This window comes from Podarcis tiliguerta (assembly GCF_965153285.1).
Source record: "Podarcis tiliguerta genome assembly, chromosome: 8".
NCBI classification, from domain to species: domain Eukaryota; kingdom Metazoa; phylum Chordata; class Lepidosauria; order Squamata; family Lacertidae; genus Podarcis; species Podarcis tiliguerta.
The window spans coordinates 31,261,216-31,285,781 of NC_139541.1; the positions used below are offsets into that span (position 1 = coordinate 31,261,216).

At 42.3% G+C, this 24,566-nt stretch overlaps 1 protein-coding gene across 4 annotated transcripts; it reads right to left on the reverse strand.

The window, feature by feature from the left end:
* Nucleotides 1-1,775: 1,775 nt before the first annotated feature.
* Nucleotides 1,776-24,524, reverse strand: SIAH1 (siah E3 ubiquitin protein ligase 1). 4 transcript variants are annotated; one of them, XM_083451947.1, is made up of 2 exons: nt 24,216-24,524; nt 1,776-3,831 (listed from the first exon to the last, which is right to left on the reverse strand). In XM_083451947.1, exon 2 carries the CDS (start codon nt 3,827-3,829, stop codon nt 2,981-2,983), a length of 849 nt encoding a protein of 282 aa, XP_083308073.1. In that variant the 5' UTR covers nt 3,830-3,831; nt 24,216-24,524; the 3' UTR covers nt 1,776-2,980. The 4 variants fall into 4 exon arrangements, with proteins under 4 accessions (XP_083308073.1, XP_083308071.1, XP_083308074.1 ...); XM_083451945.1 differs by lacking the exon at nt 24,216-24,524 and adding an exon at nt 10,457-11,176; XM_083451948.1 differs by lacking the exon at nt 24,216-24,524 and adding an exon at nt 10,789-11,027.
* Nucleotides 24,525-24,566: the final 42 nt, after the last annotated feature.

The following is a 24,566-nucleotide window of genomic DNA, read 5'->3' on the forward strand; positions in this document are numbered from 1 at the left end:
CATCCTGTATTTTTATAGTAGTGTCCCAAAATGTATTTCTTGCATAGATTGGTTCATTGTTAGGTTGATGGTGGGGTGAAAGTCATTGAATGCCTGGTGGAAGGTGTCCAGGGTCTGTTGACCATGTGTCCAGATAATAAAAATCGTCAACATATCGCAGGTACAAGAGAGGTTTGAGTGGGTAGGAGTTTAGGAAACGTTCTAAATCTGCCATGAAGATGTTGGCATACTGTGGGGCCATGTGGGTGCCCATTGCTGTGCTGCTGATCTGGAGGAACAGGTCATCACCAAATTTGAAGTTGTTGTGGGTAAGGACAAATGGCAGAGTTTGGTAGCAAAGTCCGCTGTGATTTTATTTGAAATGGTGTTCCTTATAGCTTGTAAACCATCGCTGTGTGGGATGTTGGTGTACAGAGATTCCACATCCATAGTGGCTAGTATAGTATTGTTAGGAAGATTATTCAAAGATTGTATTTTCCTCAGAAAATCTGTGGTGCCACATACGTAGCTGGGAGCACTGATGGCATATGGTTTCAAAAAAAGAGTCCATATAACCGGAAACACCCACAGTAATAGTGCCAATACCTGAGATGATGGGCATCCTGGATTTCCTGGTTTGAGTATTTTAGGTAGAAGACAGTATTTTTAAGCAAGCTTAATAAGCAACAGGCTGAATGGCACTTACCTTAATGCAGCTGCTCATTTCATACCTGCTTTGAAGTCAAAACTAATTAGTAGCACAGTCAATATCCTGTTAAAGCAAACTGCAATCTATTGAATTCTAGATTACAACTAAATATTTACATATAACATAGCCATTTGGGGGGGGGGAATGGGCAGGATCAGCCATATTTAAGTACTTTGATAACCAAGGAATTGCATGTGGGAGAGTGACTGGGCTGATTACCAGGACAGAGTGCTTCATTCTTCCTCTACACGAAGTATAGAAATCATTGGGCTGCCAGAGAAAGGAAATCCCAGCGCCACCTCACCTAGCACAGAAAGCTCTACAGCTGTCCTCTGCTAGCCTATGACAGACTAGTAACTCTCCTGAGCTTAGTTACAAGACTGATTCAGCAACTGCAGACCTGGAGAAGTACCCCTCATACAGTGTATTCAAACCCTCTCTCCTCCCAGTTCCCTAGCTGCATTGTGCTGAAGCATGCCTTGTGGGTCTTGGTGAAATGAGGTTCTTTTTGTGCCTCACTTATCTGCATCCAGCAGCCTTCTGCTTCCTAGACCCCCTTCCCACCACAGTGCTATTCCAGCTGTTGAAAAGATACATTATTTCCCATTCTTGCATTGATTCCTGCCTGCTCCTTCTATTAAAGGAATCCTTATAGATTACCTTTAATCTTTCACAAGCACTTCCCTCAGGATAACTTTTAAGACATGCAGAGTGTTCATCTGTGTAATCCACACAAAAATTAAGAGAGCCTTGGCACAGATCCCATTGGCAAAACAAAAGTAAACACAAAAGAAATATCACATTGGTTGACATTTCTGGAAAGTAGATGCAGCACTAAGCCCTGCATGTTGAATCCCAGAAATCCCAACCATTAATGTTCCAGAAGAAAGGTCAGGTCAAAGAATAGCTGCTGCTACCACCACCACCACTACCACTGGGAACTCCTCTAGGAGCTAGGAACACTATCAGCGTTCCCCTTGTGCAAGAACAGGCAGCATATCCTTGGACAAAGGAACAAGGAATTCTGAGCAATGTTGCATTCAAGTGAGCTTCTATTCTGTTAAGGCAAAAAATTCACTTAAAAGAGTTTTCAGTTTGCCAGGAATTCTTTTAATGACAGAATTTAAAAAAGACCAAAACAGCTTATTTCAACTGCCTCATTTAAACAAATGGTCTGTAATTTATAGTTACAAATACTGTATAGACAATGCCTTCTTGTACTGCACAACCAATAAATACAAGAATGACTTCAAAATGTCTAAAGGTCTCTAAAGTCATTTGAAAATGTGCCTGACCTTCCACTTTTTTAAATTAGAACATTCTCAAACAAATCTGCAGTTATGCTTGAACTCAAAATACAATGGCATCTACAATTTAAAAGAAGCCGTTTTAGGAATCAGTTCAATGTTGCCCCTTTTTAGACACTGTTATGTTCACAAAAATAGCTGAATGAACAACAGTATCATTGAATGAACTACTGGAAAGAGACTAAGGACTTCAATCCTTTGCAGAGTTACTCAGGTTTAAGTTCCATATAGGTCCACAGGACTTATCTGTACTATATAACCAGTGGCAGGATTGCACCCCCCTAAAAATGATACCAAACATACAGAAGTATACACTTTACCATAAGTAATTATAAGTATCAGAAAATGGACACCTGTAATTAATCTCAAAGGGTCAAAAAAAGGAAAAAGGAAAAACCTGAATTACATAAAAGAAAAAAATCATTTATTTAATGAAAAACTAGAAGTTAATAAAAATTAGCAAATACACAGAAAATTTACACAAGAACAGCAGCAATACTATGTAGTGACTTACGCAGTGGGAGGGGAGGAAGAATAGGGGGAAGTAGCGGCCAGAGACTGGACCGCCTTGCATGGCTTGTCAGTCAAAGGAAAAGAATACAAATTAAACACAAAACAGTATCTGTTCCAAACGTACAATCAATCTACAAACAAGTTTAGAATTATTTTACAACACATTTCATTCAATCAGTTCTTAATACAAAAAGATGCCCATTTTGGGTAGAATATATATATATATACACATACACGCATATATATATATTTTCAGTGGTTTACTGCTGACTTATTTTAAATATATTAGTGTTATTACATGCAACTGTTTCCTGTACTTTAACAGCCTTCCTATTAATTTACCTTCATATATGCTAACCTCTCCCTACCAAATTGTTCACATCTGGCAGTCAAAGATGTTTACCTTTGTTCTATGAAACTGAATGCTGTGGGTTGTTTTTAGACACTGGCCTGAAAACGTCAGATCGCGGTTTCAACACATCGAAATCGTCACATTAATGCCTAAATTGCCGTTCTCTGCAAAAAGCTGTGCAATGCTGGTGTCAAAGACTAGACAGTCACTGTTCATGATGGCAGTTGCAATCCCTTCGTGAATTGATCGAGGAGTTGCTTCCCAAGTCAATCGTCGCCTATGACCATTTAGCTCAAGTCGATAAGCAAAATTTTCAGCTTGTTTCCGTGTTCCTATCAGCTGTACAATTGCAAAGAACTGCTGGTGACCATCGTATTTCTCCTGTTTCTCCAATACAAGCATGAAGTGAAAGCCAAAACAAGACTGCATCATAACCCAGTCAACGGCACCAGGAAGATTAATGTCTGTAGCAAGGAAAACTATATCTTCTCCCTGTAGCGTCGTTATTGACTTATGCTGGTGCATGAGATGAGGCATGACAGCATCTAGAGAGCCTTGCCACTTACAAGAAGCACCAGGACATGGGCACGAATAAGGCCTGAATTCACAAAGCTCTTCATGGTCTGCTTTTTCAGTGTGGGGCAAAGTGATTTCGCAGCCAGAGGAGGCATATTTACAAGGAAACAGTACAGAGTTGGCAACCTTTTCCATAGCCAAGTTACGAATTGAACCCAATGGGCCTCGGCAGGTCGGACAGCATGTGAGCTTGGGACGACAGTTGCTACAAACAAGATGGCCACTTTGGCACTGCAGAATAGGTGGCAGTACATAGTCAAAACAGACAGGACACTCAAAGAGACTAGCCAAGTCATTGTTGGAAGCGGTGGTGCCAGTCAATGCAGGCACCCTCTGTGATGGTGTGCACTTGGAGGTACCCGTGGGAAGCGCTGTAGCAGTTTGACGACTCATTTCTGTAAGAAAGCAAAACAAAATGAGCACATTTGTAAAGCCCCTTCTTTCAAAAGAAAACAATCAAGCCTATTTTTTTTTGGGGGGGGGGGAGAATCTGACACATTTACTCAATGTAAAAATGGTCTAATCCAGGGTTTCCCAAACTTAGGTCTCCAGCGGTTTCTGGACTACAGGCCATCATCCCTGACTACTGGTCCTGCTAGCTAGGGATGATGGAAGTTGTAGTCCAACAGCTGCTGGAGATCCAAGTTTAGGAAAGCTTGGTCTAATCCAACAGGGCTTGTAGGTCCATCCAGTACAGCATTTATTTCTCACAGCTTCCAGAAGGGTAACAAGCACAGCATGAAGACAGCAACCCATCCTATATGTCAACTTCCCCAGAAACTTGGTATTTACAGCGATACTGCCTCTGATTATAGAAGCTCCACTTAGCTAGACCAATGCTCCATTAAATTTTCCAATCCTTTTTTCAAAGCCATCTAAGAGGATGGATGTTGGGGAGGTTTTGCTAAGACTTCAGAGTATAGGGCAGTGTATAAATTCAATAAATAATAATAATAATACCAACACTTGAATTGCAATCAATATATAATATATTGGAATGTGTATTTTAACCACATTTATTAATAATTTGTAACTAAAGAAATGGATGAGATGTAAAGGAATACTGCTTAATTAGAGCACCTAATAAGATGGTTTAGGGTAAATGAGTTTTAATCTATTTTTTAACAGCCATCTAAGCCATGGTCAACACCACATCTTGTGGTTGGGAATGCCATACATTAATTTGTTGTGTGGAAAGTGTTTTCTTTTGTCTCCCCTGAAATTAATTTCACCAGGGGACCCAATAAATGCTAAATACTACCACATTTCACAATGTCTGAAAACAGAACCTGATGTGATCTGAATTAAAACATAAAAGCCACCATCAAGTTCATGCTCATGTCTGTGTCTAGGTCTCAGTGGAAGCAGTGGAAGTTAAGTGTGTTTAATTGTTTCTGGACTACAGCCAAAGCACCAACAAAGTTTAAACAGGGTATTAAAAAGTCTTATATAGCAACTAGTCATATGGTGTTAATAAGTAGTGCAGACATTCAGGTGCTGGTTTTGTATGGAGTAACACAGTCTGTTTGAGTAAGTAGTATCTCAGAGTTAAAATGCTCCTGAAACTCAAATGCCAAGAGTGCTTCTCTACATGTAGGATACATCAAACCTGTGATTGTAGCCACACCCTGAACAATGTATAAAAACACTGCAATCACAATCCTTCTGTCATAACAACTGCAGGCAAAACCTGTAAGTGACCGGTAAGCTGGTTTGTTTTACTGCATATATTTACCCCACAAAGAAAAATCCCTGAGGCATGCAACAGTGGGCAACTGCTAATGATCTCAGAGATGAGGTGATTCTTTCCACCATCTCAAAAAACAGACTAATTAGTGTCTACTTAAAAACATAACAGCTTCTCTAGTTAAGTTTTGTGCTATTCAGGAAACCTTATCCTTGATACATTCAAAGTTCTTACTCAATATACTCTGGGCAGCAATTAGCAATTTTGCTTAGCCATTTGCAGCACAGAAATCTCTACCTCACTTAAAGACAAGCAGTAACATTACAAGGAAAAAGAATGACAAAATTCCTGGTGTATGTATCGACACATACTTTGCATATAGTGTTGTTTTAAAGATAGGAGAGCAACATCTTTTTTTAAAAAAATAAGCAGACTAAAATAGAAACGTTTTGTACTATTCACACTTCAAGCATGGTAATAGCTTACAATTGGTTTTTCACATTAGTCAAAATATTTTCACAAAGTCTCTAACCATCTGGCTACATTTTTTGTGTGTGGTTGCAATGCTATTACATACCTTAGAGACTATAGCTAACCTTAATAGCCTGCTAAAAGGTTCACTGGGAACTGAGAAGCTTATGGTGCATTTTTAGTGAACATAGAACTGCAAGTCTTTAAACCAATTAATGGTATGGATCAAGCAATTAAAATATTTTGAATAAAAATATGCCACCAATTAATTGATAGGCAGATTCTTTCAAGAATCTAATCACACTTTGTAGGGAGTAGTTCCCATTAACACAGTGGGCCTTACTTCTGTGTACACATGCATATAGGCACACTGAGCTAATTATTTTTGCTTACAAAAACACCATATTGGAACAGACATTTCTTCTATCTCAGACAGTAAGGAATGTCTCTTTCCATATGCTGCCCCCTGTGACACATGTATGCATCTAAAAACAAAATACCATTTCCTTCAGAATAATTTATTTGTACACAGGTGTAACCAACAGATTACAATTTATGACCAAACCATTTTAAACCTTTAAATCACCTGACAGCCCACACATGTAGATAATCCAATGTGGGAAGAGTCAAATGTTCATTTCGGCATCCCCATCTTCCCATCTTGTAAGCCTTGCAAGGTAATTACCACTACACATATGCTTAGAAGCTGGGCACCAGAACAGGCAAGCTCAGCTATCTCACACATTTCAATACACCACTGAACAATTCACATTCAACTCTGAATGACCATTTAAACATAAGCACATTGCTTCAGTTTTTACCAAATTAATCTGCAATGCAATAAATATATCCACTGACAAATACCAGGTTGTCCCAACTATCTTACAGGCCCAATCAGAACCTTCAGTTATCTATGGAACTCAATCCTGGAAAATTGGAGAAATCAACTAGTTTTCCTATGGGCCAACTCTCACAACATTTTAATATGAGTAAAATTACAAGATCCAACAAGGACCCAGAACCTGCTCATACTGACAGACTGCTCCCAGATTGCATGGGTGGGGCTTGGCCTGATCTGGGTAGGGATACACTCTCAGTGAAGGAGGCATGTAGCTCATGGGTATTTCTGGCTCCAGTAATGTATCTTGAGGCACAAGTGGCCTCAGTGGTGCAAACTATCTATGCCCCTCTCTGGCCAGATAGACTAACTTGTTTTGCATACACTTTGGTAACTTCTAGGTTAGATTAGTGCATGAGTCAGCAAAACTAAGGCCTGGAGGCTGGATCCGGCCCAACTGTCTTCTGGATCTGGCCCATGGAGGGTCTGGGAATCGCCGCGTGGATCGGCATGGGGATTCTGATTGTTCGGGCTGCGCCATTCCCTCCCCTCACACACACCACGGAGGTGCCTCCTCCCTCCCTCCTCCTGGCTTCTCCCCCCCTCCCTAGAGGAGGAAGGGGGCTGGGCTTTGTTGAGCTGTGGTTGCCTGAACATCATTTTACGCAGCCCCTCTCCGGAGCCAGCCCTTTCGCGGCACTCATCGTCCTGCCGCCAGCCCCTGCCGCTTGCAAGGCATAGGCAAGCAGTCACTGGGGCTCATCCAGTGCTGTAGAGAAGGGAGGGGAGAGTCAGTGGGGAGGAGCTTCCCAAAATATAGTCTAGCCCCCCACAAGGTCTGAGGGACAGTGGACCGACTCCCTGCAGAAAAAAATTGCTGACCCCTGGATTAGTGTAATGTGTTGTGTGGTTGAGTTCCCTCGAAAATGATTTGGAAACCACAGCTAGTGCAAAATTCAGCTGCCAAATTGCAGGACAGTTTGAGCATAACATCAATTTTAGCACAACTGCACTGGGGGCCAAGTTTAACTCTGGTTTTGACCTATAAAGCCTTAGGCAGTGCAGTACCCCAATACCTCAATGACCACCTCTATACACATGAACTAACCTGGACCCTGCATTCCATCACCTTTCACTATGTGTCCCTCTAAAGGAGATGCAGAGTGAAGATACAAAGAATGGGCCTTTTCAGTGGAGACTCTCCACTTGTAAAATGCTCTCCCCAGGGGGTTATGCCTGGAACTATCACATTGTTTTTATTTGCCCAGGCTTCTGACTCTTAAATTGGAAGGTGGTGGTTGTTTTTAGCCTACTTTTGTGCTCATCCTTTTAGTGGGGTAGGCTAGATATGTCCTTTTTATATATTTTTATGAATGAGCATTTTAGGTTCTTGTTTTAGTCTTATTCTTCTGTTTGGTTTTAATGTTTGTTCTTGTACTGCAAGCTGCGTTGCAAAAAGTGACAAGTATAATCATAATATATATAATCATATATAATTATATAAATATATAATCATAATACTATTTTATGTACAGTTGACTTTTTCTTTTTTTTCATGGTTGATTGTTTTATGTATTCATTGTTGCAACGTATCCTGGGATTTAGGACAAAAGGTATGATATTTTGCTTGAAATTATTTGATACATAAAATCAATCAATAAGACAGGAGCCTATAATATTAACGTGGACAACTCATTTTTAAATTTTTTAAAACCCACAACCTCAAAAAATAATCAAAATTTACCCTATGCCAGTTCAGAATGTTGCATCTGGGTGGTCCCTCACAAGAGAACACCAAAAACACCTGTAGTTTATACTGAATATATTAGTACAAAAAGTTTACGAGTTTTTGCTTACAGTTACTCAGAATATCTCATCTCTCCTTTTTGGCAGGGTTTGCTAGAAGAGAAGCGGCCTTGTTCTGTGAACACTGAAATCAACACCATAATGCTCTGACTACTAGGCAAGATCTAACTGAAACTGCTGGTTTTACCAAGTGTACTGTGCAAACTTTACCTCCAATTTAAGTTAATATGAGAATTTGTTTTGACTTGTTATATGTTTCATAAGACATCTGTAAACCCCAAACAAAACTCAAATCGTATGAATTTTGTCACACAAAAAATAAAAGCCTGAAAGATTCAAATTATCTCTTTGAGTAGCACCAAATGTACTGCAATTCAATCAATAGAGCCTGTCTCCTTTGTTCTCTAAGAACCAAAGAACTAACAGTTCGGTCATAAAGTATTAGACCTTGATGCACCTTTCTCAATTTCTACTGGGTATACTGTACCTATGTCTGAGTTGTCACTTGTTAAGATCTAAAAGCTTGATTTAAAAAAACATACACACCCCTTAATGACCCATTTTTTAAACTACAGCTGTGCTCACAAAAATACCTTATCACTGTTTGACAGCCAGAGTTAGCCCATCACTGTCCACACTTTGCTACAGATAATTTGGTGTTAAATCTAAATTAGTTGTAAGCATCCCTGTGAAACCAGAATTAAAGTGTTGAAGCTACTGACCAACAGTCATGTATTTTCTAAGTACATATGCCTCCTTTGCATTACAAGGGCTTGCATAGTAAACACCACATTTTTGCAGGGTGAAGTAGTGAGCAACCAGAAGAAAATGGAGTAGAGGAGGGAGGGAAAGAACAACATAAACAAAACTGCAACAGAACTGTGTGTACAGATGCTTCTGCAGTGAAATAGTTAATCCTGAAGTCACCAAGGGAACACAACCAGATGTTGGAGGTTACTGTACTTTTTGATAGCCATCTGAGAGTTTTATTCACCTCTGCTACTCGCTACAATGCACGAGGCTGCTGTTTTAAAAAGAAAAGAAAAAGTAGTAGTGATAGCTATTTTCATCAGCACCAGCTTGGAATGATAGCCCTCGCTCTTGACAAAGTTCTGGCTGCAGGCTTGGACACTATATTGTGAAGGAAGTAAATAAAACCTATTTTACTTTGTCACCATCTCCTTTATTAACGCAGGGCAAATAGTACAAGAGGAAAAAGACATTCAAATTGACTCTCATTATGTCTATTTTTTAAAGCCATGTTAATTGTTCTGCTACATTAATTCCATAGAATAAAAATTAAAGTGAGCAGTGTTCACACCAACTAATTACAGCTGAAGTTACAACCAAGGTCTTTTTCACCCACATAAACCTTTACACAAATCTTCAGGAACAACACAGATAAATTTGAAGTGGACATATATGCAACAGCCTGGGGTGCTTGGGGTAGAAAGTGGATCTCTACACAACAAAGGAAATCCAGGGTAGCCTGTGAGTCACTAAGTATGTTTTGCACACCACACACACGTGTGGGTAAGTGCTGAATCCTGTCCCACCATCATGGAGCCTGCCAGATCCCGCCCAATTCTGCAACAATCTCTAACATCCATAAATTTTATGTGGCTCTTTGATTGCACCAAAGTTTCATATTGCAAAGTATTTCTACAATGTCTGCTCCAGCTGAAAGGAAAAACTCTATAAAAAGTTCAGGTGCAGGCAAAGAAACTAAAATTCCGTACCTTGTTTCCCCAAAATATTTTGATCATGCTGAGTAAACAGATGCATTTGAATGTTGGATCAAAACTTGGTAGGGGTTCAAGAAGGAAAATGCATTCAAATCCAGCCTCCAAATCTGATTTCCTTAACAGGTGCCTTGGTAATGAAAAGAGGGCAAACACCTGCATGAATTATATGATGAGCATTCTTACAGTATGTTTTCCCCCAGTAGTAGTTGGATTTTGAGGGGGAAGGGGAGCTACATTCTAAACGTGTAGTGAATGTAAAGAAAAATAAAACATGGGCAACAAACCTATTTCTGACAACTCTTTAAAAAGATTACAGGATCAGCTAGTGTACTCATCAAGTGAAAAGCTAAAGATGTTTATGATACAGTGCCAAACAAGGAAAATTGACCATTTGCGATATCCCAAGCAACTGCTGGCTTTCACAAATCTCACTGAGGTCCAGCGCCTAACAATGCCAGTGTAAGAAATGCTACCTTTTATTTTGCTGGTTTTATTTCCTGGCAGGCATGTATCAAGGACTCCTTTCCACGCGTATAAAAAACTGAAGGCGGATTTCCCCGTCATGAGGAGTAGAACAGCTCATTGCGTTTCTCCATAGAAACAAAAACAATCCACAACAGAGGCCCCTCCTGGAAACGCCAAGGCTTAGAGACAGCCGGCGCGAAAACAATACCCAGAAGGGGGCACAAATCCATGCGAGGCAGGCAGCTCCCTGAACAAGGGAAGGGCGTTCCTTTCATGAAAGTTTCCGAAGTAATCCAAAGTGAAAGACGTGCTAGTGTGAAGAAGCTGCAGAAAGTCTCACCAATTAGATCCACTTTGATTAGGAAGCCTCCTAAGATGGAGACCCGAATTTCGACCCCCACCCAACTCCTTTTCTTGCGCGATCTCCGGAGCCCCCGCGAATCTGAACTGGAAACAACTGCGCCCAAACCCAAGAGGGAGGCGCACGGTCACATCCAAAAGCAGAAGCAGCAACTCCCGAGTTCAGTCCGAAGCCTCGTGTGGCAAAGCTATTGGTCGCCGAAGAAAGCCTGAGCTCACTCTCCGCCAGCTCCTCCTAAAGCCAGTGAGATCGAGGAGGCGGTATCCTGCTTGGGCCCAGAGAGGGAAGGAGGCTGGGCGGGCAGATCTGCCTCACATGATCAGCCGGACTCCGTTTGCAGCCAGCTAGCGCAAGCATCCGCCAAGGGAGACTGCTTAGCGCAGCAAAGGTCGCGCCGGGAAAAGAAGGCTTGGTCCTTCCTTCGCTACGAAGGGACGATCCTGGTCACTGCTCGCCCGGAAGACGCTCTCGAGGCGGGAGGCAAACGAGCGCCGGCCCATCCACCCCCAGCCCCTCCCTCTCCAGCGATTAAGCTGTCTCCAAAAGCAGCTGACAGAGTTCAATTACTGTCCTTCCTGCACAGCAGGATTAATATGGAGCAAAATTCGAGTGAATGAGTCAAACTTGACAGGCTGGTAGGCAGAGTCAAAACAATGGACTTGAACCATCTAGTAAAACAGTTTACTACGTATCTGATTTGGATCTGCCCATTTAACTCTTAAGAATGTTGGTAATTTGCACAGCTGATGTTTTGAAACAAAGGAATCTTGACGTCTACCAAATCATACTATTAGTCTACCTAACTCAATATTGTCTACACACTGCTTGGCAGAACTCTCTAGTTTGATGAAGGAATCTTTCCCAGCCCTACTAAGATGCCAGGAACTGAACCCTAGGCATTTTGCATGCAAAGCATGTGCTCTATCACTGAACTATGGACCTTCCCATAAAAGGTCTTTATATACACCCTGAGTATTTTTAAAAAACTGGGATAGCATGAGCAGGAAACTCCATGGAGATTTTAAAGATACCAATAGAGGAATGAGCCTAAATTAAACTGAGGAACTTCTGCTGACAAAATTCCAGTGTCTAGCCTTAACCCAAATTCTGTACCAAGGAAAGGGAGGATAGTGCCTGCAGCCTGGAGACACAGACCATGCAGTCAACAGAGGACAATTACTATGCACAAAATGACAGGGATAGTACTGACTACAATGCTGCACAGCAATGACACATGGAAGAAACCAATCCAAGCTCAACAGGTTCATCTATATGCCTATACTCCTGCCTAGTTAAACACTTTAAGGAATGTATATGATCAACTAATTAAGTCATAAGAAAATTGGCAAACAGCTAACAAGTGTGTTAATTGTCTTGCAAGCTCAAGTGCAGCATGGTGAGGATTTGAGGGGCTAGAAGCACATTTCTGGCTAGCAAGCCACTTCAGGCCTTGTTACAAATTGCTAGAGAGCTCTTTACATAGTTTAAAAGGGGGCAGAGGGCTCCCAGCAACCAGCTAATGATCAGGATAGCCACACTCCCTCTCCTTTTAAGGCAATAAAGCTTTAAGTGCCATTTCCTCCTTCAGGCCTCCATACTGCTCACTGTGTCTGCCTAGCTCCCAAATTGTGCTGCCATTTACCATTCTGATCACCGATTTCAAGAAGCTGGGCAAGATAATGAAGGACTTCTGCGTGTGAAAAATGGCAACTAAAATGATCAGGGGACTGGAGCAACTCATTTACAGTACAAGGAAATTTTATGTTTTGAGATACTGAGCTTCAGGGGAAAAAGTGGGGTGTATGTTAGAGATGTATAAAACGATGCATGGTGTAAAGTGGGCAGAGATGCTTTTCTTCTTTGCTTCTAATGAGTAGGACTAGAGGATATCTGGTTTTCAAAATTGTGATATATCACTAGCTAAAAATTGTGATATACCAATATACTGTGATGTTGAAATAAGGATGGAACTATGCAAAGGCGAACAGGGTAACGTCCTGGTAACTGCTACTACTTGTCGCAGCGGTGGCCTGCAGGGCCTCAGGGAGCCAGTGGCAGAAGTGGCAACAGCCTGTGAGGCCATATCATGGCGGAGGGAGGTGGCGACAGAAGTTGTGGTGGCCTGTAAGGCCTTGCCGTGGCAACGGAAAGTGGTGGTAGAACCAGTGGAAGCCTGGCAGCAGTGGTACAATAATCAGGGACATGTGAGGCCTCATGGCAGTGGGAGGCAGCAGCAGCAATGGAGGCGACTTGCGAGGCCATGTTGTGGCAGCATGATGTGGCAGAAGTTGGGGTTGGCCTGCAAGGCCTCATGGTGCTGATGGGATGTGATGTGATGGCAGAAGCAGCCTGTGAGGCCATGTCACTGAGGCAGGAGGTGGCAGCAGAAGTGGCCTGCCTTGGTGAGGCCTTTAAGGCCACTGCTGTTTCTCACCACTGAGAAGCTTTGCAAACCACCACTTTTGTGCCCCTGACGCAAGGCCTCACAAGCTGCCACCACTACTACTGCATTGCCATGGCAGTGTTGATTCTGTCACTGCCTGACCACCGCCCTCACTTCCTGTTGCTACCACAAGGTCTCGCAGGTGGCTGCTTCTGCTGCCACTTCTTGCCGCTGCTTCTGCCGCCACAGCAACATGACCTCACAGGCTGCCTCCTCCTCCTGCTGGACAAGGCCTCACAGGCTGCTGATTATTGTGCCACTAGTGCCAGGCTGGCACCACTTCTGCCGCCACAACATGACCTTGCAGGCCACTGCTGCATCTGCCTCCCGCTGCGACATGGCCTTGCAGGCTGCCGCCACTTTTGCTGCCACCACAAGGCCTTACAGGCTGCTTGTGTTCAAGCAAATGTGAGCAAAAGTCACCTGCAGGCTTTCCCCACACAAGACAAGGTTTGTTTTTGTTCTTTTTTATTTTGTGTTTTTTTATCTCGTATTTTTATGTTGTGAACTGCCTTGAGATCTATGGATGAAGGCCAGTAATACAAATTTTACTACTACTACTACTGCTGCTACTACTACTACTACTACTAATAATAATAATAACAAATGTAAGTACTACTACTAATAATAACAATAATAATAACAAATGTAAGTCCTTCTGAATTTAATGCAGCTTACACCCAGATAAGTGGCACTGGGATTGCAGACACAATAATGTATAATTATATAAATAATTCAATTTAATCTTCTACATCAAAGAGCTCAATAGCTGTAGTCATAATGTTTCTACATTAAGAGTTTTGATTATCTTGTTCTTTTAGGATAATTTAAAATTGTGTCTATTTGTGTATTTTTTCTTAGGTGTATTTGTGTATTTTTTCTTAGGTATTTAAAAAGTGAACCATGTACAGTGGTACCTCGGGTTAAGTACTTAATTCGTTCCGGAGGTCCGTACTTAACCTGAAACAGTTCTTAACCTGAAGCACCACTTTAGCTAATGGGGCCTTCTGCTGCTGCTGCGCCGCCAGAGTGCAATTTCTGTTCTCATCCTGAAGCAAAGTTCTTAACCTGAAGCAGTATTTCTGGGTTAGCAGAGTCTGTAACCTGAAGCGTAAGTAACCTGAAACGTATGTAACCCAAGGTACCACTGTATGAGGGCCAATAAGCAGGGCTTTAATCTTGACAAATTGGAAGCATGGTTCCTGTGTCCAAGAAATTTGTCAACTGCTTGTTCTACGCAGGATTGCACACCCCCTGATGGAGCAGGTATGCGGTCTGGAGGGCTTCTTAATCCAGCTTTATCTCTGGAAGTCTGGGTTGCCTCAAGGGCTAGAAGTGCCTTTAACTAGCTACACCTGGTATTACAGCTATGATCATTCCTGGGCTGGGAGAGCTTGGCCATAGTAGTTCAGGCACTGGTGACTTCAAGATTGGATTACTGCAATGCATTCTTTATGTAGGGCTTCTTGGGCTTCTTTTAATTGAAAAAAACAATAGTTACTTTAAAGCACTTAGAGGTTTCATAATATTCAAGTGGTAGATACATTTTGTTAAATAAATAAAATAAAAACAACTACATTTAACTACCTTAACTCTGTATCAAAACACAACCGAGGACGTTCAAAAAGATGGAACTAGGAAATGCAAGTATCCACTCACTAATACACACTGGCACACTCTCTCACAATTATTCATGTGCAGGCTTAAAAAAAGAAAAATTATTTAACAAAATGAAAATAACACCATGGGTGCAGCCAGGATTGGGGGGGACAGGACTTCGTTGGGGGGCAGAAGTAACATGATTGGACTATCAGTTAAGTATTTCTATTGTTTTACCTGATCGGGCGGGGGTGCCCCCCAGGCTACATCCATGTATACCACTAGATAAAAACAATCTTAAGTGCTTCCCCCCACTCTTAAACAGAAGTTAAGCCAATATTTTAAACCTAGTCCAAATGTATTTGACTTATATATCAACACACTGTAAGTAAAATGGAGAAAATAAGTAAGAAATATTTGCCAAAATAGTAATGATTTCTTTTTAATCCGCCTACTATCCAGAAGTCTGTATAATAATAGACCAAGACAGATCTGACTACAATGGGTATGGATTGTTGCAACTCTTAAATTTTAATGCATGTCTTATTTAAGACTATATATCCTACCAATTTTCCTTTCAAAACACTAACCCAGTAATGAAATGTGTTAATGAACCACTGTAGTTTAGTTATTTTTGTATTACACAAACACAAAAGCCTCAGGAGAGATAATTATGGGTTTTCTTGAACTCCTATCAGTCAGGAAACTTCGCATCAAGTTCCAGTTTTCAATACATGCATTAGATCAAAAAGGAAAGTTATATCATAATATTCAAATACATAGGGCAATACTTAGCAGATGGGTTTCAAACCCTTGGTGAGTTAGGTACTTCCCCTGCATGTGAGGACAAGCTCTGGGTGGAGGAGACGAGACGGGGTGGGAAAACAGCAATGTAGACACCATTATCCCACCCCAGGGGAAATGACACAACAGTGCCAGGGCAGGACATGCTATTCCTTCTGTGACTTATGTCACAGTAGTGTTGCTGCATTTTCTCTGGATGCAGCAATGCTCTGCCTGCATAGGCTTGGGCAAAGGAAACATTTTCAAGCCCTGCGTATACAAAGTACAAAATAAGCTTGATGCTGTTAGTGAGAGTTACACCTGCATGGTGGCTATAGCAGTGCTTGCAGGACTACAGCCATTGCAAAGAACCTTCAAACTCCAACAGACTGCTAGAAATTTATAGCACAGAAGTGTCCAACCTTTTTGGAAAGCTTGCTATAAATCATGTTCAGAGTAGAAGACAGACTTTTTCTAGTGTACACTGCAATGCCTATTTGGATCCCAAGAGCACTGTTTGATTGGTTATACCACTAGCCTATTGAGCCAAAGGTACATGTAGCTGTACAGATGCAGGCAGAAGTTTGGGCCTAGATACGGTATACAGTCAAGACTGGGGAGGTGGGTGGGGACTCTTTCCTTGCCTATCAGTGGCACACACCTTACAGTGGTACCTCGGGTTACAGACGCTTCATGTTACAGACTCTGCTAACCCAGAAATAGTACCTCAGGTTAAGAACTTTGCTTCAGGATGAGAACAGAAATCGTGCGGTGGCAGGACGGCGGCAGCGGGAGGCCCCATTAGCTAATGTGGTGTCTCAGGTTAAGAACAGTTTCAGGTTAAGAACAGACCTCCGGAACAAATTAAGTTCTTAACCCAAGGTACCACTGTATTTGCATCCATTTGGATAGTATCTAATGGTGGCCATAAGTCCTCTTTTTCCAGGACACGTCCTCTTTTTCATTTTAGTGATCGATAGTTAAAAGTAGAAGTCGGCAAATATGTCCTCTTTTTTGCTCTTCAAAATATTGCAACCCTAGACCTGGAAAACACATCTTCAAAGTGGAGCACCCAATTTTCATCAATGCGCCCTACCCACCTAAGCCCACCCACACCTAGAATAACTACTGCACCTTTGAAAAAGTATGGAATACAACACAGATGACACCTATCGAAAAAGCCATGACTGGATATAACATATATTTACAATATCAAGCATGATGCAGATTTGACACCAATCATGTTAATCTGCGGTCTCTCACCAACTTCTCCACTGAAGACTGTGGTTGGGTTATTAAAAAAATCTCAAAGGCACCTTAATTAAAAATGTAAAATAGTTATTTCAGTTCTTCATTTAAAGGTATGATGCCTTTTCAGGAATCCCAAGATGAATCTTAAAAGTCTATTCTAGTTCACTTCAAAACTTAAGATGCAATAAGGGCCCCATATTGTTATACAACTGCATAGGTATTCTAAGCGAACAAAAAAGAAGAAGATTAAACTAGATTTATGAATGAGAGAACCCATTTAAATATTGCATGTATTTTCTGGAATGCTCCTTTCCTAAAATAAATACATTTTCTGTGAAAAGTTCTTGAAATGCAACATGAAATTCTTAGTACTTGGGCCAAGAGTGTTTACATTAATGCTATTAGTCTAATCTAGTGGCTTACATGATGCAAGAAGTATTTACTTCGCCTTGCATCACAGCTAGAATGATAAACAAACTGACTTAACAGATAATAGAGAGCACAGGGACCCAATTCAAAGAGCTAGTTAGGACTTCTGAAGTCCTAAACAGCTTGGGCCCAGCATGAACCACAACCTCTTAAGGTCAACAAGAAACACTGAATTATGCCATCTATGTATCAAAGCCAAAACCATAAGAGCAAGCAGAAAAACATTTTCCAAGAGCTTAGAATTCTCCCCACACCATATTTTATTAATTAATTTATTTAAGAATTTCTATACCACCCTCTCATAAGGTATCAGGACTGTGAATAGTAAAATAAAAGCAATTAAAAAACCATTAAAAGCAATAAGGTAAAGGTAAAGGGACCCCTGAGCATTAGGTCCAGTTGTGACAGACTCTGGGGTTGTGGCGCTCATCTTGCTTTATTGGCCGAGGGAGGTGGTGTACAGCTTCCGGGTCATGTGGACAGCATGACTAAGCCGCTTCTGGCGAACCAGAGCAGTGCATGGAAATGCCGTTTACCTTCCCGCCAGAGCAGTACCTATTTATCTACTTGCACTTTGATGTGCTTTCGAACTGCTAGCTTGGCAGGAGCAGGGACCGACCAACGAGAGCTCACCCTGTCGCGGGGATTCGAACCGCGACCTTCTGATCGGCAAGTCCTAGGCTCTGTGGTTTAACCCACAGCGCCACCCGCGTCCCTTGTATTAAAAGCAGTACAGATCATTAAAATGACTAGCTACTAATAATAATTTTTAAAAATGGATAGATTTCAAGAGACACGTGAGCCCAAGTGGTTTCTGGTGTTAGACATATTATGTTCAGTTAAATGCACAGGATTCACAGATTCAACAACTGTAACTTCATTTTTACAGCAGCAAGAAATCATGAAAAACAGTGCTAAAATGGTCTGAAAATAACCCTCAGGTAGCTTTGCTGTTTTTTAAACTGCATTTAAAGGCCAACTTTTCTTCTCCAAGAAGCTCAAGTATGTTGTTGTCCCCCTCTTCATACAAACCCCACAACAACCCTGTGAGGTACATTAGTCTGAGAGGCAATAAGTGGCCTAAGGTCAGTGAGCCTCATGACTGAGTGGGGATTTGAACCCTGCTCTTCCAGCTCCTGGTCAGATACTCTATCCAATTCACTACAATGACTACAAGCTACAATTCCCAGGGCTCTTAAATAATTTGGAGGTGGGGTTGTTGGGTTTTGTTTGTGTGCTTAGAATGCCACTTTATAAGTGCTCACTTCAACAAAAGTTTTCATCCCAACTGCACTTCTTTCAAAGCAAGTTCCATTACTGTGTGCAACTTCCTTCCAGTTACGTTTGTTTAGCACTGTGGAATAAAAGCAGGCAATACACATTCTCATATTAGACCCCCAAGAGCACCAGATTACTTGCTTTTAAAATTGTGCATACATTTTAACATGGGATAGCAAATATTTTCAACGACATTTTCAAGCGCTCAAATTCAGTCACACAACTATCCCAATATGGCTTAGGTATTTGAACTTCTGCGATCACTGTCTATTACATGAATCTATTATTGAAACTATCTGTCCTTAGGTATGATGGTTAACATCAGAAATGAACTTAAGTCAGTATCCTGAGTGCTTGGTTCCTCAGGTACCTAAAAATCAGAAACATTTTTTCTTTACCCCTGTGCAAGTAATGCCATGAAACCAAATGCTGCTCATGAAAAAAATTGGCAGAGGCACTGGGAAATCTTTAATCCCCACTACTGCCTGCATGGTCCCTTGTCCATCTAACATAGTTTGATTGCTCCATTAGGATTTTTCAGGCTTTTCTCATTTTAAGCTACGTGAGCAGCAAATGTGACATACACAAACAAACAGAAAAAAACAATTAGGAGAAAATACAGTGGTGCCTCACAAGACGAAAAGAATCCGTTCCATGAGTCTCTTCGTCTAGCGGTTTTTTCGTCTTGCGAAGCAACCCTATTAGCGGATTAGCGCTATTAGCGGCTATTAAAGGCTTAAGGGATTAGCGGATTAGCTGCTAAAAGGCTATTAGCAGCTTAGTACCTTAGAAAAAGGGGGTGGGGAGCAGAAAAAAATCGCAGGAACTCGCAAGACATTTTCGTCTTGCGAAGCAAGCCCATAGGAAATTCGTTTTGCGAAGCACCTCCAAAACGGAAAACCCTTTCGTCTAGCGGGTTTTCCGTCTTGCGAGGCATTCGTCTTGCGGGGCACCACTGTATGTACAGTGGTGCCTCGCAAGACGAAATTAATTCGTTCTGCGAGTTTTTTCGTCTTGTGAATTTTTTCGTCTTGCGAAGCACCACTGTGCATTGACGGTTTCCCATAGGAATGCATTGGCGGTTTTAAAAAAAAGGTGCAAGACGTTTTCGTCTTGCAAAGCAAGCCCATAGGGAAATCCGTCTTGCGAAGCAACTCAGAAAACGAAAAACTCTTTCGTCTTGCGAGTTTTTCGTCTTCCGAGGCACCACTGTAACTTCATGCCATAATCTCCACAAGAAAAAGCAGGGCTAGTGAGGCAAAATGAATCAAAAGAACTAAAAGGGACTTGCATAAAATAAATATACTTTAAAGTATTTTAAAAGGTAACTATAAGCCTTGAATTGAAAAAGAGCTACTTTAGAAGTAGGGAACCTCTGGTCCATGGGTCAAATCTTTCTCTCAGGGATGCAATTTGGCCAGCAAGGCCACTTGCCTCAAACCACATCTACCTATTATCAGATGAGCAAGGTTCAATCCTATTGGGTGCTGCTTCACTAGTGTCTTTCCTGTGGTGGCAAAGCAGACCCTTCCCCTCCCAGCAGTGTTAGAAACTCAGATATGTAAGCTAAAAGTCAAATGGCGCCTTAACCGTAGGTTATGGTCACCACAATGGAGTTTCTAGACGCCCTTTTGCAATTAAATAGTATTGCTAAATCAGTGTTTTATAAATGTATAAACACTTAAATAAGCTATTTATAACCTATCTGACAGCACTTTGTTAAGAGCTGAAAGTATATTGGGGTGCTTCTCACTGAGGACTAATGGGATAGTGCATTTTCTGCTTATTGGAAGCATTATGCCATCTGCACTCACCTATTCTGTTTGCAGTCTCTGAACAATAAATCAAATTATTACAGAAAACACCAGAAATCTCTAGTGATCCCAGATAGGTCCTGCCACAGAGTTTTTTTATCATCACTAGGGGATGTGGGAAACATGTACCACATATTTACTTCTCTCACCTAATACAGCAGTAATCATAGCATCTCTGCATATTGCTCTGAACTACATGAAAGTGTTGATTTGAGTGAAGGCTGTTCGTCACTTTGATGTCAGTTAAAGAAAGTTTTGTAACTAACCCTGTAATAAGACACACATTAAATACAGTTTTTTTAGGTTACACTATCCTAACCACCTTATGCTAGGCTAGTTCAGTTCTTGATTAGTACAAACAACTAATTTATTGGACTACCAAAAGTTCAGTTTCTCTATAATTTTAGTACAAGAAAAACAGAGGACAGGACTGCAGTTATCTTGCCCTAGGCTTCTGAACTATTTTGTAATCAATGAAAATATTGTATAGCAAATGTGCCAATACTACCACAGGTAACTGCAGTATGGCATTTGGAAGACTTTTTTTTGTTTCTGGCACATTTAATATTTTTACTCACAGCACAGTTTCACACATGATGACAAATTCCTATTTTCTTAGATAATGATTATTTCAACACAGGAAAGGAACAATATGTCAGTCTTCTTTAAACCCAATTAAGAGATTGGGGGAAATTCAGACACAGTAAAAGAAGCAATTAAAATTGTTGTAATGTATGCAGAGTCCACATTTGATTAGTGCTCATCCAATCTTATCTATCTTTCTCTAGAACTTTTCTTTTATACTAAATTTATGAAATCATCAACCCTTTCATCACAATGACCCTCACAAATCCAAGCTATAATTATAGAGGACTAGTTTAGTTCAGTAACTAAGAGTCAGAGACCCAGATTCAAATCTGACCTCTGCCATGGGATTAAAAAGTGGCCCTAGGCAAACCACTATCTCATAGCTTCAGACCGATATGCAGCATGGGGATAATAATATTGGGACTATACTATCCTGCAATGTTATATTAAGGATTATCAAATAATGTGCCAGGTGTTTTGAACAGGTGAATTACACTACATGAATGTTTAATATTATTTAGCTATTTCACAAGAAGTCTGCTTATACACAGGTGGTCCATTGCTTTCTGCTTTTCCAACTGTTATTTAACTTCATGAACCAAGTCATCATGCAAGGTTGATGTCACAATACCAAATCAACTATTCTGTACTCGAAAAAGCAGTGATTTAAAAGTAAGCATACAGCATCTATAGGGAGAACATGAAGAACTAGGTCATGGCTCAAACATGTAAAAAGCAAACCCACAAACAGCGTAGAACCTTGCATTTTTAAAGAGTGTTATTAAATAATTGTCCACTTCTGTCATATATGATTAAAGCAAATAATGATTTTATTCTTTATTCTGGAAAATACCATATTTCTCTGTATACATCAGGGGTCAGCAAGCTTACCGAACGATGGGCCGGTCCACACTATGTCTGTCAGATGGGCCAGAGCGTGTGTGCACGCATGCACGCTCTTCCGGGTCAGAGGAGAGCCCGTGCGCACATGCTATTTTCGGCGCTCCTCTGACCCGGGTGTGCGCCGGAAATAGCATGTGCGCACAGGCACCATCAACCCGGAAATCGGTCCCCACGCCGTGCCAGTAAGAGCAGGCAGCACCATGGCCCGGATAGAGGAGCCCCGTGGGCCTCTACTGGCCCATGGGCCTTAGATTGCCAACCCCTGGTATACAGCTAAGAAGCCTACAAAGGCAATTTTCATGATACATGTATGAAATATTTTTTTAAAAAAACAAACATGAAATTGAAAGTGGCAAGATGTGTTATATATTTCCATACTCCTAACTTTACCACTTGCACACAGTTTCTCTAAGGCCACATTGCCCCTGAATTTATCAAGTTTCCACAGTTCAAAACCTGTCTTGAACTTCCCCACACTACACAAGAACAGGAACCACTTCTGCAATAAAAAATGTACACTAAACATAAACAGCCCTTTCCGTATTTTACGTAATGCCTTAACTCTACACAGGTAAAGTAATAACATCATTACATACATATAACAATGCATGGTGATGCACTGTAGAACAAAAAAAGGGTGGAGACAAACAAGCAGAAACATATCACAAACTAGGAATTTAAATAGGGAAAATAAGTGTGCAATAAACAGATCAACTGAGATGTAGATACAAGATGAGGAATGTCCCTACCTCTTAAGATCTCTGGTGTAATAAATTGGTAAGGAGAGGTAGAGAGATTAGGAAGTTCAGCAGCAATTACAACTAGGGCTACAATCCTATGCATGCTTAGCTGGGACTAAGTCCTACTGAAAACAATGGGAGTTACTTTGAACACAATGGATTATGATATTGGGCTGCATCCTAATCACACTTACTGGAGAGTAAGGCATACAGGATATAATGTCAGTTTTAAGTAAACACTTGTACAGCAGATCTTGCATTTTTGTTAGACTGGAAAGGTGATCAGCATCCCTTCCCATTTTATTTGATGTCAGGAATTGTCCATATAAGGGATGTCAAACATCTGGGGATCAGGGAAGTGGGGGTGGAGAGATGTGATCAGCTCCCAATAAGTTTTGAAAACTGGAGAGAAAGGTAAGAGAGAAAGTGCAGCTTAACCCTCCAGTGTCACACTCATCATTTAAGGTTCCAATCCACAATTAACCTGTTTCTCTCTCTTCTTGTTTTCTCCCCACGTACCAAAGAACCAGTGTGCTCTAATAAGGGCTACAGACAAAACCCAGTAAGTGAAATGTGTATTTCCAAACACTCAAAAATGCGGAACCGTCTTCATTGCTTTTTTTGTCCCAAGTACCGCCCCCGTGCATGCTGCCATCTTGTACGGTGGCAAGTGTGGCTAATATCATTACATCTATCTAGCCACCACGTGCATTCCACCTTAAAGACCGTTACAAATTGCACACAAGTTTTGGGCAGCAAACATCACTGGGCTCACCCTTCCCCCTTTCTCACCCACTACCACTTGTTTCCTTTTAACATCTTGACTGAGGAAGAGCTCTGGGGAACCTGAAAACTTTGCACGTGGCTTTGCACGACCTTTTGGCGTCAGTCCTACTTAGTTATTAGTCCTTATTAGCAACATTAACAGCAGCAGCAGCAACAGACTGTGGCTGCCGGCCTTCCTCGGGAGCAAGCGCTACATCTGAAGGCAGCGGGGCTTGCTCCCTAACTAGCAACACGACTACACCATGGCTGTCAGACTTCCTCAAGAGTAAGCGCCGGTTCGTGAAAGCTGCAGGGCTTTGCTCCCGAGGAAGCCGCGCCGCACGGGCCGCTCCCCCCCCCCCCCGCACTTCCTCCTCCCCGCCACTGAAGACGAGGCTGAGGGCTGCGAGGAGGCCGCCTCCGAAGCCACGCTGTTGTTTCTGGTGCCGCCGAGGCCTGCCTCCCCTCCGAACTCAGCACAAAAGGACACCCGAGGCCAAGCAGGCGACGCCGGCCGGCCAGCCAGCCCCTCTCTTCCACCACAAAGGGAAGAAGGCGAGGGAGGCGGAGCGGGGCCTGCGCGCGGCGGGGCCTGGGAATCCGACCAAGCCAGTCAGCCCACCCACCCTCCTTCCGAGGAGGCGAGCCGCGGGCCTCCCCTCCTCCGGACTCCCCCCACCCGCTCGCACTCAGGCCAGCCGCCGCCGCCACTTCTCCTCAGACTCCCGTTAGGCCGCGGCGAGGCCTGCTCGGGCCCGGCATGAGGCGGCGGCGGCGACACCACACATTCCCTCTCACTCTTTGCCTCCTCACCTGTGGGCGCTGGGCTGGGCGGCGAGCCGCGGCCTGGCTCCCACCCCCGGACGGGCCGCGAGAGGACCGTGTGAGGAGGGCGCTATGAGCTGGCGAAGCGAGCACCGGGGGGGGGGGGATTTTTAAAAAAAGGGGTTAAAAGAAGGAGTAAAAGAGGCGGGCGGGCTTATCTCGACGATGGCCGCCAAAACGACACTCACTCACAGACACGAAAATAAAACGGAGGAAGAACCAGCCTTGGGAGAAAGCGGGGTGGGGGTGGGGGGAGTTAAATAGTCGGCCGGCCGAGCGACCCCGCGCTCGCTCGCTCGTTCGTTCCCTCTACCGCCACCACCAGCGCTAGGCCGGGAG